Source organism: Uloborus diversus, unplaced genomic scaffold (genome assembly GCF_026930045.1).
Source record: "Uloborus diversus isolate 005 unplaced genomic scaffold, Udiv.v.3.1 scaffold_1023, whole genome shotgun sequence".
Classification (NCBI taxonomy): Eukaryota; Metazoa; Arthropoda; class Arachnida; order Araneae; family Uloboridae; genus Uloborus; species Uloborus diversus.
This window is the reverse complement of record NW_026557681.1, coordinates 50,931-69,861: the sequence shown is the minus strand read 5'-3', so window position 1 is coordinate 69,861 and position 18,931 is coordinate 50,931. Positions and strand designations below refer to the sequence as shown.

General features: G+C 34.1%; 1 protein-coding gene across 1 annotated transcript; it reads right to left on the bottom strand.

Moving 5' to 3' along the window:
• Window positions 1-1,780: 1,780 nt before the first annotated feature.
• On the bottom strand, window positions 1,781-17,977 carry LOC129232058 (speckle-type POZ protein-like). Its single transcript, XM_054866294.1, has 2 exons — window positions 17,914-17,977; window positions 1,781-2,566 (listed from the first exon to the last, which is right to left on the bottom strand). Exons 1-2 carry the CDS (start codon window positions 17,972-17,974, stop codon window positions 1,881-1,883), a joined length of 747 nt encoding a protein of 248 aa, XP_054722269.1. The 5' UTR covers window positions 17,975-17,977; the 3' UTR covers window positions 1,781-1,880.
• Window positions 17,978-18,931: the final 954 nt, after the last annotated feature.

Below are 18,931 nucleotides of genomic sequence, written 5' to 3'. Positions count from 1 at the left end.
TTTTTTAACAAACTCAACAGAATTTTTTATAGTAAATAAATTGTGACTCCTAAGAGGAGAAAACACAGAGACTAAATATTTTGCAAGTTTGTACGAAGCCGTACCAATATTGGAAAAATCGGCCTGAAAGGAATACCAGCTTTATGCACCTTAGGTAAAGCATAAAATCTAGCACAATTAGCAATAGATGGAACAACAGAGCATTTAACATTTGAAGGAATAGACTTAACAGACTTGACAGCAGATGAAATAGTTTTAACTCTTTATCACTGGGATCTTTAGAAATTTCGACATATGGCCCAGAAGAATATATGTATATTGGCAAATTTGTGCTTTTTTTTAACATTGTTTTTCTTGCTTTAGTGGTACAACTGTTTAGCTATTAAGTTGCTCTTTCATTTATTGCATAAAATAAGTTATGTTTATTCATATTAAGTATTTAACATCTACATATTCTTTAAAATTAAAGAAAAAAACTGACTTAAATAAAAAAAAGTTTGATTTTTTTTTTAAACAAAAAAAAAAAACTCTGCCAACTACAGATGTTATGTATGTGTTAAAACACTTAAATAAGTTGAAACAAAAATTAATTTCAGCTAGCGATTCTGTACTTAACGTTCTGACATTCAACATTCTTAAAGAGCATGAATTTCATTAAAAACTTTGGCAAATAAAAGAATTTATTAAAGCAAAAAAAAAAAAAAAAAAATAGAATGGTACTTTAATAAGTTAACAAGATGTTACATTATTAATAGTTATCAACATAACTGCCAGAAATTTGAAATCAAAAATAGTCTAACGAAAAAATTGGATTTCCGGTATTAACAGACAAAAAAATAGTGGAATTCCGGCGAAATTCGGTATAACGTAATCACTAGTACTGGATTGGCGATAGAAGAAAATCTTTAAGGTTATGTAGAATAAAATAATAAGGAATTTGTAAGGAGATAAAAGCAAAGTTCAGGAGTTTCAAGGGCTCTTATTTTTTGTTCTTAAAAAGCAAGAGTTTATATGGAGTTTTAAGGAGCGTATGAACCCTGTTTTACTATGGCAACAGCCTTTTCCGTTTCTGCTTGGATTAGGTTCGTTGAATCAGCATTGTTTGCTGTTTGCCAGATGGAAGAAATGTGCTTGGGGGATCTTGTTTGAGCTACTTGCAGGTTTTACTACAATTTGAGGAACAGAAAATATATACCACATTCATATTTTGTGTTCTTAATGAGCATATTAAAAAAACAAATTATTCTTATTATTTAAATTTCTCTTTAGGAGTGCTCAAGCACTGCTTTTTTGCTTGTTGTGTGGACCGCATGTGTGCCTTTTATAGGGTAGGCAACCATTCACAGCACAAAAACACATTCACACAAAGAAAGGACAAAGACAGGAGAGAGAAAGAACATTCTTCCCGGGATTCGAACCTAGAACCTCCTTATCTGCAATCAGACTTCTCTTACTACCATACAAGGCAGTTTGCACATATCAGGTAATGGACAGATTAATTGCAGTAGGATTACATAGCTCCTATCACTCCTATGACACAATAACATTAACCCACACCGTGTCTTTGTCAAAATTAAAATATACCGCCAGAATACAAAGTTTGAGATCTTTGTCGTTTACCAGTAGCAGGATATACACAGGTTTGCTGCCAAGAAATTGACACCTTTTTTTCTTCTTTCTCCGTAATGCCTTATTATGTAGCATAAACAATTGTTTTTAAACATAAAGTCCTCCCAATGCAAAATCACAATCATGCTTAAAACAAAGTGCTTTATTGCGAACTTCCAAGATAAAAGCTATTTTGAAATCTACTACACTAAGTATAAAACTTAAAAACATTTTTATCACAAATATCTTACATTATTTTCGACCACTTATTTTTAATAGTCACTGTCAGAATCACAGAAGTCCCGTTTAACTGGGGAGTATTCGTAGTTGGGAGAGCTGGGGGGTGGTGCATAGGTGGGTTTAAGCACCCTTTCTTTGCTTAGATCCAACATTGTGCTTTCCATCAGTTCCGAATAAAGAGCTGGTCTTTCTTTTGCAAAATCTCTCCATTTCTGACTTTGGAAGATATTATTCGGATTCTTTTTAAGCACCAATTTCACAGCCTCGCGAAGTTTTTCGTCGCTGTACAAATCAGCCAAAACAGCAACATTACAAACACTACTTTCGTCAATTAGTTTCAAAATGATTTTTTTACAGACCTCCTTCAATCCCGAAGTAGCATATCTGTCGGCGGCCACATAAAGATCCATGGCCCGATCCACTGACAGTTTCTCTGTCTTTCCCGTATACATATAAAAGAGCATGTCTTTAATGGAGGATGCATTCACATCCACCAAATCCACGACGTTTTCTCTATTTTCCTTCATATCAGAGTCAAACATTCTTTCAAACACCTCAGACCGACTCATGAGGACCATTTTATGAGCCGGAAATTCATCGTCACCCACTCTCAGAGTCACGTCAGTGAAACGCAGGTTTTCGAGAGCTCTTTTGAAGTCTTTGGACAAACGCTTTAAATCCTGAGATCCTTCCTCCATTACTTTAGTACTTCCAATCTCTAAAAAGTAAATAAAATAACAAATAAATAAAGAACAATTAAATTAAGATTAAGTTTCTTAAATTAGTATCCCATTTCTGTTTTTTTTTTTTCGTGCATGGTTGAAATATTATAAAAGTAGTGGAGAAGGAAGCCGAATTGAGAAAAATGATGCATGTTTACATAGTTGTCGCTATTATTGCACTTAAAACATTAGTCTTTTGATATATCATAATTTCTGGCAGATAAACAGCGTCTTTAAGTGTTTTAAAGTTTAAATTTAACATCTGCTGTGTATCTGCCAGGGGGCATTTTTTTTTCTCGCCTGAAATAATAGAACATATATTTGAAATAATTTTATCATTCATTACTGTAATTAAATAGTACCGATACGTGTAATGTTGAAGTTTGCTTAGAAATAAAACAATAATTTACTATTAATCAATGTAATAGTACCTTGAAAAATCAACTAACCAATTTATTCATGTCCCTGTAACTAGACAGTATCAGAAGACATGTATTTTGAACAATTATTCATTCATAAATATCGTCTTACATGATTAAAATAACTTTAGACACATAATGTGACAAATTTAAAGTTTTTCCTGCTTTCATAAAAAATAGATAGGTACATAGTGTAAAGAAAAGTTTCATGTAATTTTAGTTTCAAAGACTGCATGTGTTAAGGCAAAAAAAAAAAATCTTTTAATCGCTTTATATGTATTATAAATGTTTTAAACCGCGAACACATAACTATGATATATTTTTATAGTTATTTTTTTCCATCAAATATACAAATATAAATGTGACGACCAGCAACAGGCTCTGGGCCCAGCTAGGCTGGTCCTAGTCAATTAATTAGTCCCCAATGAAGATCAATGGCCCTCTTAAAGCTATCCACTCCCTTGCTCATTACCGCCTCTTCCGGTAAGCTATTCCAAGTGCCCATGACCCTGCTAAAGTAGTAGTTTTTCCTGATTTCCAAGTTAGCCTGAGATTTAAATAGCTTAAAACAATGACCCCTTGTCCTGCTTTCCCCGCAAAAATTTAATCCATTTACATCTTTCATTTTGATAAAATTAAATAACTGAATCATGTCCCCTCTGACTCTCCTTTGCTCCAGGCTATACTTAAGACTATTAGTAAGGCAAGACTTAAAGATTTACGCGTCTCGAAATCGAGCCTTTATACACATGTTATTTCTGTAGTTATCCTTTTAAATCCTGCTCTGAAACCTTGGAGGTTAGCCTCAAATGACTGAAGTGGCAGAAAATGTAAGTTTTGGTTGCACGCACCGTTTCTCCCATTTGAATAGCTGCTATAATGGCAGGCAGCCATGAGAAGGATAACAGCACATTACACCATGTAACGGATGAGAGCTACCTCTGAGCTTTGTTAGCTTTTGTGGTTTTAACCAGGGTTTCTCAAACTTCTTTTGACTTGCGGTCCCCCTTCGAGCCCTAAGCTGCTCTGTGGCTCCCCTAATATATAATATGATAAATGATTTCAATGTAAGTATGTGTGTTGCTAATTCATTTTACGGAGCTTGTTTTATTTGCCATGCATAGGAAATCCCCCACCTTCCCACCCTTACGGCCTAAAAATTTGCAGAATCAAAACTCTATTACAGCTGTTCATTTTGGTACATAAGTTTTCGTATTGAAGCCAGAACAAAATTTTAAAATGGAGAATTAGCACCAGACCTACGTCTTAGTAAAAGATGCTCAAAATTTTTCTGCCTCAGCACATTACAGCATGTAAGAAAGGTTTGCTATTATTTAAGCTGAGTCACGCAGGCTTTGGCAGGAAACAGGTAGCAATAGGCCTCTCTGTCAAAAACTAAACATCATTGAGTCATTCCATGTCAATTGACCTTGTCGTCTCCCCTGTGGCAGAATTTTATTTTACTTTCTGCGACAAATTTTCTGAACCTAATCATTTTCTACAAGAATGCTTCATGAAGTGAAAAATGAACTAATGGACAAACTTAAGCGCAATTCATGTCAAAAGTGAGAAAATTATTTATTTATTAACAGATTTTGCAAATATTTAATACCAGAAAAACACAGATGCAACATATATTCAATGTTCCAAAAATAAGATCCAAAGAAAAATTTTAATTAAAATATGCATTACAGTTCGGAGGAAAAAACCCTTCCCCAAAGGAAAAAAAACTGAAACATGTATATGATTTGAAAAAATAAATAAGGAACACTCCTCCTCCTCCCATAAAAAAAAACTAAATTAAAATATGCATTGTACAATTATAAAGAAGTATCCCCCTCCCTCAAAAAGGAAATGAATTTAATTAAAATATGCATTAACAGTTTGAAAAAAAAAAAACACCTAAAATATGCATGTGATTAGGTGAAAAAAAAAGAATAAATAAATGTCACCTCCCCATACAAAAAAAAAAAACTCAATTAATATATGCAATACACGATATTACAAACGAAGTATCCCATTCCCCTCAAAAGGAAAGTAAATTTAATTAAAACACACATTTTAGTTAGAACAAATCGAAAATTCAACCACCCCCCCAGAAAAAGAAGATTTTATTAAAATACTCTATGTATGAAAAGCATAAAAGAAAGCCCACCCTGCCCCCCCCCCCCAGTGGCGTACTGGGCTGCCGGGATACCGGGAAAATTCCCGGTGCGCCGGTGCCTTAGTGGGCCGGCGCCTCAGTCTTTTTTTTATTATTATTTATGAATTTTGTACCGGATATTGCGGCACTTTGTACCATAAGATTTATTGTATGAGCTTAACAAATGAGACGAGTTAACATCATAAAACTACGTACCATCCCTTTTTAAAATCAAAATTACCTCCATCCATCGGTTTAATCAAAATCGTTAATGTAAAATGCTTTTTTCATTCCCATCCAAATCTACCTCCTTCACCCAAGGAATAAAATGGCTGCGGAGTTTTCCCCTCCTTTTTTCAAAATAAAAATGACCTCAGAAAATTTTTTTTTTAATTTGAAGTATCAATTCGCGAATCTAACAATAAGTAACCATTCAGCGCCGATTTGAACTCAGTTGAAACTATAAACCTTTCCCCTAAAATTTTTGAATAATGCCGTGGCTTCCAGATTTTTTTGAACCAAGGCGCCTATCTCGGACATCTAACTTTCGTACGGCGTCCATCCCTCTATAATTCGGTGACAAAGCCAGGGTTTTTAGTCCTGATGGGGGAAGGAGAGGGGCTAAGGTCAAAATTTTTTATGTTGTCTTGATGACGCTTCCAACGAAGCAAAAGAAAGGCAAAAACTTCATTTCACTAAGTGCGGACGGGGATTGAGGCTGCAGCCTCATACACATGCACACGCACATAGCTCCTTTGGATACCAGAGATATAACTCAACGCCTTACCCCAGCATTATTAAAGATCGCCAAAATTTCCATTTAAAGTACTTCAATTTCGAAAATTTTCAGGGGATAGCACCTAGATGACCCACATCATAAAAGATCGTTTGAAATTTAGCATATTGGACTTCAATTTCAGAAACTTACTAGAGGAGCCTCCCTACCTTCAGCGAAATTATAATTCCCGAAATTATAATTAATTCTCTACAATTTCGTTTTAGCTGTTCAATTTCGAAAACTTTCCAGAAGAGAGTCCCCAAACACCATCCCGTCCTCTAAAGTTATCAAAGATAGCATACAGTTATGTCATTTAAGACTTCAAATGCGAAAAATTTCCACAGAAAAGTTTTGAAACGCATGCCTTTCTCTAGAGTCAGCAAAAATGGCCAACAAATACGATGTTTGAACTTTAAATTTCGAAAGCTTTCAGGGGATGAACCACCGTATTCACTTTATTAAAGATGATCTAATGTTTTGTAAAGACCTCAATTTTGAAACTTTTTTGAAGAAGCGCTTAGGGCCGTCGCCAACATCTACCACTTTTTCAGAAATGGAGCCGCCAATTTCGGAAAGTGATTAAAAACAGCAAACAAAAAAGAAAAAAGAAGAAAATCTTCGCAATCTTTAAGAATTGAAATTGTAATAATCAATGAACTAAAGGAATAAAAGTGACAAAAAGTATTTTTTCTGCCAAATTTAAAAAGAAAATGAAATATTCGCATATTATTGAGAAACATCCAAGTTCCTGCATAATAATTTACCTAACTGAAGTCCGCTGAAATTATACGTTTCAAACACTTTTGATTGAAAAAAAAAAAAAAAATAGCGTATCCTTACAAACCTATTACGAGATTTAGTTCAATAAAAAAATGAATGGATAAATAACACAATAGCATTATGTAGGCCACTGTAATATGTTTTAAAAAGAAAACAAGTTAAAATAAAATAACAAAACAAGTATAAAAAAAGTAGTGAACGAGATTTAAATAATGTAACGAATTAATAATAAGTTCTCAGTGTTTGAATGTTTTAACGTGAAGGTAAACCAAAACTTTATCCAAAGTTTTAAGAGGCATGATGTTTAAATTAAAATAAAGTGGAGGGGGAAAAAGACTCTAGACATCACTCCAAAATGTGAAAAGCTTTCTCTTTGGAGTCGCAAACTCTTGTATTTCAAATAAATGAAAATATCAGGCTGGAAATTTAAAATTTCATTTTCGAAAAACTAAAGCACTCAAATGGGTTTAGAAAAGAAAACTGGGGGAGCGTTTTCCACTACATTTTTACCAATAATAAAAACAAATACGTAAAAAGAGAGAAGAAAGCGGAAGAGTGGGAAGTAACCGAACTTTATATTCCTTCGTTTTTGGTCGCCAAAGGTAGCCGAGAAGCGTGTTTTTTTTAAATTTTGATTTTGAAAGAATTCCGAGGAAGAGTTCCCTAATCACATCGCCTACAATCACCAAAGACGGCCTAAAATTACTTATTTAGGTCTTCAATTTCAAAAAGCTTCTAGGAGAGCGCCCCACTCAAATATTTGAGAAACGCAACCACCCCATCATCCTAAATCGTTTAAAATTTCGGCTTTAGGACTTAAATTTCTAAAAATTCTAAAAGTCCCTGAACCTACCTTCCCCCTAATATCACCAAAGATAGTCGTTTTTAGGGCTTAAATTTCTAAAAATTCCAGAGGTTTCCGAACCTCCTTTCCCTTCTAATATCATCAAAGACTGTCTAAAAATATGGTCGTTTTTGGGCTTCAATTCTGAAAAGATTTCCGAGAGGAGCTCCCGAACTGCCTAATACATCGTCGAAGATAGTCTGCAATTTTTTCCTGGAATTTCAATTTTAGAAAATTTCCGAAGGAAAGTCTACGAACCTCTCTGCTCACTAATATTACCAATGCTCGTCTAAAAACTGTGTTTTAGGAGCTAACCCTAAAACCTTTCTTGGGGAACGATCCTATCACTCGCTCTAAAATCATTAAAGATCGTCTTAAATTTTGTTTAAGGGTTTGAATTTCGAAAGGGTTTGGGGGAGAGCTCTCGGGAACTCCTCTCCCTCACATCATTGAAAGTCAACTGAAATAAAGTTTTTAGAGCCTCAAATTCGGAAAAAAGGCCCGTCCTTTTAGCATTACCAAAGATGGCCTACAATCGTGGTTTTAAGATTTCACCTGCGAAAAATTGCCGTTTTTACGTGGAAAAACGCGTTACGTTCGAAAAATTCCCGAGAGTGGGTGCCCGAAACTATCCTCCCCTAATATCACCGCAAATAGTCTAATTGCCTTTTTACTGCTTCAACTTCGGGGAAGATAGAACCACCCTTTCTAAAATAATTGGATATAATCCACAATTGCGTTTTTAAAGTTTCAATTTCGAAATAGGTCTGGAGCATCATCGAACCTTTCAGCCCGTAACATTACCAAAGATAATCTTTAGATATCGCAGTTTTAGAATAATACTTAGAGATCGTATAAAGCTGTGTTTTAGGGGCTACAATCTCGAAAAATTTCTCGGGGAGAGCCCCGGACCCCCCCCCCCCCCCCTTCTTTATTAGGATGGTTGTAGATAACAATTGAACTTTAACTTTTCGATCCCGTAAAATGGACGAGGGAGCGCTCTCTATCCTCTTCCCCTTCAAACTCCTCTTTTTACTCATTTCTTATTTATAAAAAAACTCGTCCAAAGTTTAATTTTTAGAAGTTCTAACTTCGAAACCACCCCTCCCCCTAAAACACTCCTCTTTCTACCATCACCGAAGGAAGTAAAAAGCTTTCTCTCATTTCGACAAAAAAGGGGGGGGGGGGCGCAAAAGTTTCAGTTGTCTTGGGCGTTGAAGATTATCTACTCCTCGGATAGGAAGTTCATCAAGTTTAATTTTTTAGTTGAACTTGGTGAATGAGAGGGGGGGGGGGGGAAATAGAACAAGGCGCCAGTCAAGTGTTTTTCCTGGTACACATTTTTGACCCAGTACGCCACTGCTGCCCCCTCCCTCATTTGAAAAAAATAATTTAAATCAAGTACTGGAGCAAACAAAAGTTCCCTTTCCTTACAAAAAAAAAATTAATTAGAATATGTGTTTAGAAAAAAATCTATAGCTTCTCCAAAGAGAAAAGATTTTCATTCATATAAGCACCCCTATCTGAATAATGATTGGTCAGCCCAAAAAACCATAATTTATCAAGTATTTCATCTGTTGCTGCAACCTACGACACCGCAAATAAGCCATTTTTTAAGGGCTTAAATTAATTTTTCAACAGAGGTGAAAAAAGCTCGAAAATAGGCCGGCACAAGTCTTTCAAACAGACTAAAATAAACATGTGCATTGCGAAGCCAATGCGAAACCACTGTTCTTTGACCAACTCAAGGTTGCTTCATAATCGCTCCACTTGGGGGAGAAGTTCTGGTTAGAACCGGTTTTAATCTGTGTCATATCTCCTGATCTCTGATGTTGCAGACTAACAGGGTCATCAACGATCGCTCGATTTGGCGCTTGCCAAAGTTTTTTTTTTGTTGTAAAATAATGTAGCAATTATTTTATTTTTCGCAAAAAATCAGAGTTTTCCTAAATTCTTAGTCGAGTTACATTTTTTTACCACGGAACAGCTATTCTTAGGTATTGTTCTGCAGAGTGTTTTTATTGTGCTGACTTTTTTTTCTCCCCTTAGTGCAAAATCTTTCTGCAAAAACTCTCTCTCATCTGCGACAATGTAGCTGTGTCAGCAGCTTTCTACCAAAGGGGCTTAAACTAGAAAGTGGGTCAAAGGTAGCATGACAATTAGGTATGAGTGAATCTTTCATACGTATCAATTAAAAGTCAAAAGAAAGCAATCCGTATAAGTCCAGACCTTAAGTTTTAATGTGAAGCTCGCAGATTGTTTAGCAAAATGCAAACAATATGAAATTGGAATCTGCTCTTGTATTGTGGATTATAGAGACTCTGAAAGAAGAAGGGTGTTACCATAGATGTAATTGTTACAAAAGTAAATGCGAAGCTACTGTATTTAAAAATATATTAGAACAACGATCAGATTGCACAGCACATAAGTTATCATCTTAATTTTCATAAATGTAACTAATTGTACCAACTGCATAGTACTCGTACAGTGAGGTGCTTTATTATTATTACATAGGGTAACGGCACCAGTAACAGACATGCTTAAGACATCGCTCTCAGGTTAGATAATTTTTCTGAGCCTTTTAATGTATTTAGATTTTTTAAAACTATTTTTCACCCATGCAACAACATCTCATCTAACGTCTGGTTGCTTTCGGATCCTCTGAATTAGTAAATTTTATTTTTATTTGCTGAATTTAGAAGAAAGCTTCTAACCCCAGTAACAGACACCGAAAAATCTGTTGATACCCAGTAACAGACAAGCTAAAAGGATGAGCAACAGACAGGATGAGTAATAGACCAAATTCCCTATTTCTCATAAAAATTTGCAAACGTTCTTCATTTCTAGTACAAAAGCCTTTAAATTCCAATGAACAATAATTGAGTACATACCCAACTAGAAAATTTTCATCATAAAAAATAAAATAAATTATAATTTAAGACGACAGTAAAGTTTTTACAAACAAAACTTAGAATTAAACTCGTGCAAGTATTTGGATTTAAACTTCCAAATTGGAAACATTTTACTTGTAATATAAGTAAGAAGGCAACTTGCCTAACAGCTTCTTTATTAAACTATGCAAATGTAAAAATAAAAATACATACGCAATCAGTTTTCTTCATAATTCTTCACCTCCTTCTGAACTCAAAGCTGGATGCCACAATTTCGTGGTTTCGTTATTGGCTTTTTCTATTATCTCCTTTTCTTCATCTTTTCCTCTGCTTTCTTTTTCTTGATGTCTTCCTGTTCCTTCTTTTATTTGAATCTTGCTTCAGCCCGTATCTTCTTAGCCTCTTCTTGTTCCTGTTTGTATTTCTGTTTTTTTCAACACCTCGCTTTGTCACTCTTGTGAACTAATAACTGCTACTTGTGTTCTGCTGTTGCTGTTCGATTTTATATTTACTCTTGGTAGGAGCAGATGCGGCGGGAGTCCAAACAAGGGCTTTTTTGAAGGAGCCTTTGAGTTTTTAGTCATGGCTGAAAAACATTGCCCAGAAATTCAAAATACGTTTTGCTGGTCATCTACCCTGCATCCAAATTCCGTAATCCCCAACCATGGGGCAGACTGAACTTAATACTATCTGGAATTCTTACGTATTTATGGATCACTGTTGGTGAAAGATGATGCCCAGCAGCGTTTGCAGTGAATTAAACTGTGACATTCTTTTTCATCATTGCTCACAACTTGGTATACATTTTCGTCACCTTTAACTGCAAGCACTCGGGATCCCTTTGGGTTGAGAAAAAATAACGTTTCATCACAATTAAAACATTGATAAGGTGATTTTGTTTTTTTAAATAGTCGTGAACGGTCTTGAACCAGTTGCCTAGAAACTTTTAAATGGGACAATGTGAATTTTTCATTGATCCTATGAGCGATTGAAGGGTTCCGTTTCAGGAAACCACTATACCATGAATTCCCAGATTTTCGATCAGTAACATAATTATTTCACCCAATTCCTTTACGAGCAGCTGCACACTGTCTAAAAATTCTTCTTTTAATATTGGAAACCCTGCTTTAGATGATGAGGCTATCCCAGGCTATTTTCTCCTCGTCCTTTGAAAGCACTGGGTCTGAACCCATCCTCCGTATGCCTCTTTCACTTTGTTTAAAAATGTAACTCACAGGACTCTATTTTTCCTCACTGAAGCATCAACACTCATACCATTACTATTTATATTCAAAAAGACTGTTTGCATCTGTTTTTCACTGTAACAGAATTTCCTAGCGGGGAAGGGGGGGGGGGCATCTTGAACTAAAAAAAAAGAGGTGTATCAATATTCTGAGATTTAAAAAAAAAAAAAGCATGAGTAACAGACACCCTTTTGGACCAGTAACAAACACCCTGTCTGACACTAGTCACGTTGCTCGATTTTCAATATTGAAACTGTAGGCACAATCATATCAAAGAATAATCTCTTCTGGAGCAAAAAAAAAAAAAAAGGAAAAAATGAAAAAGGTTTCAAGGACCAATCACAGGCATTGGTGTCTGTTACTCGAACAATGAGTTTTCTGGGGATGAGTAACAGACATTGATAAAACTGTCATTAGGAGTGATTGTACGTGAAAAATGATCTGAAAACCGAAAAGAGCCTAGTTTAAACATTAAAAATATCTCCAGCATGCACTCATATCGACATTTTACAATGAAAAATGAGGGTTGAAAACACTCACCTTCTTAATGTAAACAGCTAGCTGCAGCCTGAAACACCAGCTAACCTCGTGGTAGCTATTCACAACCTTCCACTACTGCCTTGCAAATACATACTGACTCATGAAATTGACTCTGATAACACTAGATGGTTGCACCATATTCATTGGTCGTAACAACATCAGTGTAACCCGTCTGAAATTCTTATTACTTAAATCCAAACTTATTGACTGTCTGTTACTGGACCCTTGTCTGTTACTGGTGGCATCACCCTACTGCACGTACCAAACTGTTCTATTTTTATGCCTCTTATTGATCATTGATTTTGTGGATCATACAGTAGAAGACCGTTATAACGCACACCTTGGGACCAGAGCTTTTGCGTTATACAGGTTTTTGTGTTATATAGATCATTTCACAAATTTTGAAACTAATATTCAGAATATATCGACATATTAGCACTTCAGAATGAGTTTTATCTGCAATGAGTATTAAAGCACCAATATTACAATTAGTTATTCACAAATAAATATGTTTCACAATCAAAATCCTGCACTTCTGCTAGCTTCATGGTTTGCATAACAGCTGCATTTTCAAGAGCCATCTGGTATTTTCTGTTTACTATAAGTATTAATTTTCAATTTAAAAGCTTTGAAATAAGATGGAAAGATGAAAAACTTTCAAAATTTAATTTGCCTAATAATTTTTATTTTTGCAAAGCAAAACAGAGGAATTTTTTTAAACTTCAAAACTAATTGTTTATTTCTGAAAAGTAGTGCGGTTTATAGAGAATTGCGTTATAATGGTCTTCTACTGTAACAGTATTTTATGTTGAAAAATACAGTGATTTTTAAAAATACAGTAAAAATTCAGCTTTTTATATAAGAAGCGGTAATATATTGTTGCAAAATGGTCTAAAACAGTTGGGTATCTCTTTATAGCAAATAAAAGTAAGGTTTCTAAGAAATTCTGGAAGGAAGTCAACAGCAGACCAGGAGACTCCATAGCACCTACAGACTAGAAATTTTGTACAAAATTACTTCAAGCCATGTGGGTGTGCACCTGGGATTTTATTTTTTTAAATTTGAATTTTTTTTTTTTTTTTTTTTTTTGTAATTAATTTTTTAAGCTCAAAAATCGCATAAATTGCCTACTAAAGAGATGAAAAATTACTTGCACATATTAATATTGTATATCGTTGGAAAGGGTAGAATTTTCCATGTTCCTTTCTACAATTTATTTCAATGCTCTAACTTAAATATGGCAGGAGTTATTTGCATTTATAGCTTGAACTGTTTTAGGCTTAGCTAAAATTTAGGCACTACTTTCTTTAATAAATCTATCAGTAAAAAGCAAATGAATTGTCTCACAGTTTTCTTTTTGAAACCACTAGAAAAAGAGGCTTTTATTACTCCAGATCTAACTCGACCTTTGGTCGAAAAACTAAGATTCTATCTCGAAAGGAAAAAAAGTTACAAGCTGTTAAAAATCAAGTTCAAATAATCTCACATCCATTAAAATTGATGTTTTAATTGGCGTATCTTTTCGATTCACATGTATCTTCTTTCTTATTCACAAACTTTAAGGGTTTCAATTTTAATATTCAGCTCAACTCAAATCAAGCATCAAGCTAAAGAGCAAAATATATTACTGGGGAACACGAATATGAATGCAACTTTTCAAACGTACAAAACTGAAGTTTTCCAATGCTCAGGAGCCCCTTAGCACTTACGGCTCTGCAAGTCGGTACAAGTTATTTTGAATCCCGGGGAAGGGATGCTCTTTGTTCCAAAGGGAGCTCATAATGCATTTTCAATATGTTTCTTTCTTATTGACGATTTGCGAATCAAATGAGATTGCGAAGCAATCTTTGGGGGTTGGTGAGCGTTAGCGAGCAGGGGGAAGAGCCCCTTAGTGTTAATAAAAAAAATCAATGCACAACACTTTTCCACAACGCGAAATTTCGACTTACGTGAGGAGTCTTGGAACACATCCCTCGCGTAAGTCGGGATCCGACTATATCATAATCAAGATTTTGATCTTCCTTTGAAAGCATATTAATGCGGGCAGAAATTCAATCAATTTCATACATCAAATATAGAAGTTATTTCAAGAATTATGAGAAGTGATTTATCAATTTTTTTAATGCTCAAAAATAAGAAAAAAAACTTTGCTTTTTTTTTTTTTTTTTTGCATTAATGTTAAGAACAGAAAAAAATGTGCTAAAGTTGTTCAAAAAATTACAATATCGAAAATTACCTGAACTTAAAGATATCTTTTCATTCAATTTTAGTTTTTGTTTAAAATTGTAATTATTAGTATTATTTTTATATTGATATGGTCAACTAATACTCTTAGGGTAAATTAAAATTAAAAAAAAAAAAAAAAAAACATTTTCTGTAAGCTTGGAAATATAGACTTTGTAAGAATATCAAAGTATTAATTTACTATTTATCATAATGCATATTTTCACAAAAATATTTTCAAAATGAAACAGTTTTGTATTAATTTTTGTTCTTACAGCCTTTGTCCACCATCTGTAGCTTTTTTTTTTTTTTTTGAAGAAGTTGAATATTTGAAAAAGAAATGGAACTAGAACTGATTGAAATATCACATTTGCATCAAACAACCTTCCAGATATTCTAATGTGCTTTTTCTATAATTAGTTTTTGTTTGGCATGCATGTTTTTGCCATCAAAATAATGTGTTTTGTTTTCCTTAATTTGCTTACAAATTTTTTCTGAGTTAGCAGCAGTATTGAAAGGGTCATATCAATGCCATAAATTTTCTAATTTGATTTTTAAAACATTGTACTTGAAAGGGAAGATAAAAACTGCATGCAGATGACATTATCTATCCATGGCAGTCAAACCACAAACTTATTAACTCTACAGTCCATCCACCGCTATTTTCTCATTTATATTAATTATCACAACTTATTAAGCACAAATTTAAGAAATATACCAAAAAATCAGCTTTCACATACATCCCTGATTTCAGCCCCCCCCCCCCCCCCCCCCTCCAAAAAAAAAAGCTGGTTTGTAAAGTTATTTTCTGCAAATTATAGATGTCAGCTTTCTAGAATCCTTGTTCCATTGTACAATAATCTTTGCAAACTGAAAATGTATTCAAAATATTAAATGTACATAACAAATAATGAAATTTAGAGGAGCATCAGCGTTCAACTCCCATTGAAAACATAGTGTGAGGGAGAGGGGCGTGGTGTACGGAGGCACAACTGAAACCAGGCCAATCAGGGGTGTTTCTTCTTGCAGTGCTTCTGGGGCAGTTTCAATACTGCTTAATAAGTAATAATTGAAATTTTTGTGTGGAAAAAGAATTAGATTTTTGGATTTAGGAGCTCATTTTTGATTAGTTAGCATAAAATTTTGAAAATTGAAGAGATGCTGTTGTCGTCCATTTACTGTATAACCCCAATTTATCGATTGTCAAGGGATGGGAAAAAGTTATACAGTCGAACCTCGTTATCACATCTTTGGGACTGTCAACGAAGTGTTGTCATAGCCAGAGCGACGTCATAACCGGAATAGTTTAAAATATTCATAATTAAACATTAGTTAACCATAAAATTAGATTTAATGAAGAAATTAATACTGCTTATTTTTTTTCCATCCATATGCTCATTATTTTTTGAATCGAAAAAGGCGTTCCCTGTAACGTCAAAACACGTGTCTGCTGTAATTTACAAATTTGTGCTTCGTCTAACGTTGTTCGTCTTACATAACAAAAATTATTCAAAAAAAAAAAACTTCATTTATTATTTAAAAGAATTTTTCTTTTTTTTTACAATTCTACAATTCTTATCCAATAAAATGTTTGATAAATTTTTGAATAATATTTGTGACACTCCTTCTTCCACGAAATTACCAGCAAGAAAGAGATCAATTCAAAACTCTTTTCACTTTTGTCCGCAATTTGATTAGATTTTGACGGCCAAGCCCCACCTTTCCCTTTCTAATCCTTTTATCCACTTTAAGAGTTGTGTTTCCCTTTTCACTCTAATGAGCAGCCCCTTATCTCTTTTTCTCTCATGGGAGAAGCTTGTTGTGACCACCTGCAGCTTAACGTAGCTATGGTCTTTCTCTTTTCTTGTTGCTTTCCTCGTCCAGTATTGCAATCCACCTGCTTTGAATTCCTTTCTATTAACCCTCTTGTCAAAGTCTGAAACCTGTACCTTTCAGAACTTATCTATTCGCCCCCCCCCCCACTATTCTCGAGGTGTCATGCCTGGTCAAATCTCTAGCCAGAGTCCGAAGATCCTACAACAAACATTTCCAGATGTCTTCATTATTTTACTGAACATTTTTCGATTGCAAAGGAACATTTGGTCCAGTCTGCGCAGCTTGAAGCGTCGTCGTAACCGGAGTTGCACGAAAAAAACTGTCGTAAAATCCAGAGCCACGTAACATTGAAATATGGCATAAGTTCCGAACTTTGATAAAGTGACGTGACATCCGGAGTGTTGTGAAATCCGGGTGTCGCGACAGCGAGGTTTGACTGTAGTTAAATAAAGGATATTGTTAAGTCGAGGAGTATTGACATTCAATGGAATCAAATCCGGACCCGTAAAATTTTATCACTAAATTGAGGTCATCGTTAAATTGGGTATCGTTTTAAATTGAAGTTATACTGTACATTAATGCTGAATTCGTCCCCCAATATTCAGTCTATTGACTTTCCACGAAAGTAGAACACCAAATATTGCAGTTATAAATACGTGCAGGGCAAATTTTTTTCTAAATTGCCATCTTAATTTTATACATGCATTTTAATTTAAGGAGGAAACCAGCTCAGGAGGCCGAAATTTTAATGTTTTTCGTGATTTTTTTAATAAAGAAAAGAAATGATCAGATTTTTCTTTAAACTTGGAGAATATTTTATTAATCTTTTGAAGTACACCTTGTAATTTTTTGAAGTCATTTCCACCAGAATTAGTGGAGTTAGAAGATGCTGTACACGGACAGTCACCATCAGAGCTTGTTGCTGGTTGCACAAGCCACAATTTTTGCCTGTAATCATTAATTTTTCTTTCTCATAAACAACATATTTCCCTAGAATATGAACCTAAATGTGATCAAAAAAATTGAAAATTGCTCGTTTTTGAAGTGTTTGAGTACAATGTTTTTTTTTTACCTTTTTTACACACTTTACAAAAAAAATGTGTTTACAAATAATTTAGCATCAAAGAGCTAGGTTCATATAGAATATAAATGAAAAAAGAATACTCAAAAAATTTTTCAGTAAGATTAGTCAAGAACTCTTTGAGCTAGAATGCACACCAATTGAAAAAAGTTGTTTCCCAAAAAACGCATTTGAAAAAAAATGCTGAGAACATTTTCGAATCTCCACAGTCACTTTAAGTGCTCACGCTCATCGCAATAACTAATCAGAATTTTTCACTCAAATTGTGGCAACATACTCTTGAATAGTTTTACTAGCATTTTATGACATAAAAAAAGTGCCCCCCCCCCCTTAAATGTTCTTCCTACCATGAAAATAAGTTGTTTCCCCAAAATTGTATGAACTCTTCTTACATAAAATATTTATAGGGGGAGGGATGGTGTGACACCAAATTACCGCCTGACACTAAAAATGCCATAGTATATCAGTACAATTGATTAATAATTAGGTTTTTTAATAAAAGCATATTTTTTTTTATTTAAAAAAAAACTTTTAAAACAATCTTTTCATTTTTTGCTTTTTTACCTTTCTCATCGGCACCTTCTTTCTCCTTGGAAAAATATTTCAATATTGTTGAACTTTGCATTTCATGCCTAAAGTAAAAAAAAAACATTAATATTTTAAATATCAACTCAATAACCAGCCACATACAAAAACTCCACTTTCAAGTTTGATCACCATGCAGCCAGGGTATGTATCTAATAATTATATTTGTATCTAATATTTTAGAAAACATCTGATACTATAATATACAGGGTTGGGCAGCATAAGTTCCTTTCTTTCAAATCTTATAAAAAAACCATTGTGTGAATTGAGCAATCCTTATTTGCTTTTTTTATATTGTAAGTGCTTTAACATAAAATTTGTTTTACTTAGTGTTAGTTTTGAAGATCAAATCAGGTAGGTAACATCCCCTATCCTCCATACACTTAGTGAAAACCGATTTTTGGTGTTTGTCATAACTCTCACTAGCATAGTAGGCATTATGTTGGCAATTTCTTCCTGGATGTTGGTTGTTCAAATCTTGTAGGATTCTTTAACGGTTCACATAAACATGTGATTTTATGTCCAAATCCCCTTGAACAAAATAGATTTATTTGTTCTACTATCCTTAGAATTAGCCAAACCCTTAAGAAAAGATAACTTTATGGTTAAAATAAAAACTCTAAGGCCACTTATTTAAAGCATAAAATATACAGATCTTGTAAGGAGATAGTAGCAAAATTCAGGGATCATTTTCCTTTCTAAAAATCTGCAGTTTGTAAGGAGCATATATGAACCCTAATGTGAACAAACACTAAAGAAACCAGTATGAACAAGATGTTGCTACCTATTTATACATTCCCAGAATCCAGGAAAATTGCGATATGATAGACTCTTGGCGACTTTTTCAAATTTCCGCAAAATTTTTGGGGCCAAACCCTAATATTTTTAAATAATGTAAGATTAAAGCACACATAATAAAATTAACATTTTAGACATTAAAATATGGAAATATTAGTTGTACTTACAGCTTTTCAGGAACAATTGTGCAAAAAAATGA

Excerpts from the sequence above, each read along its gene's own strand:
- LOC129232058 (XM_054866294.1), bottom strand. The coding sequence starts at position 17,974 with ATGCAAAGTTCAACAATATTGAAATATTTTTCCAAGGAGAAAGAAGGT. Across the intron at positions 2,567-17,913 it reads AGAAGGTGCCGATGAGAAAG|AGATTGGAAGTACTAAAGTA; the intron begins GTAAAAAAGCAA and ends TTTACTTTTTAG.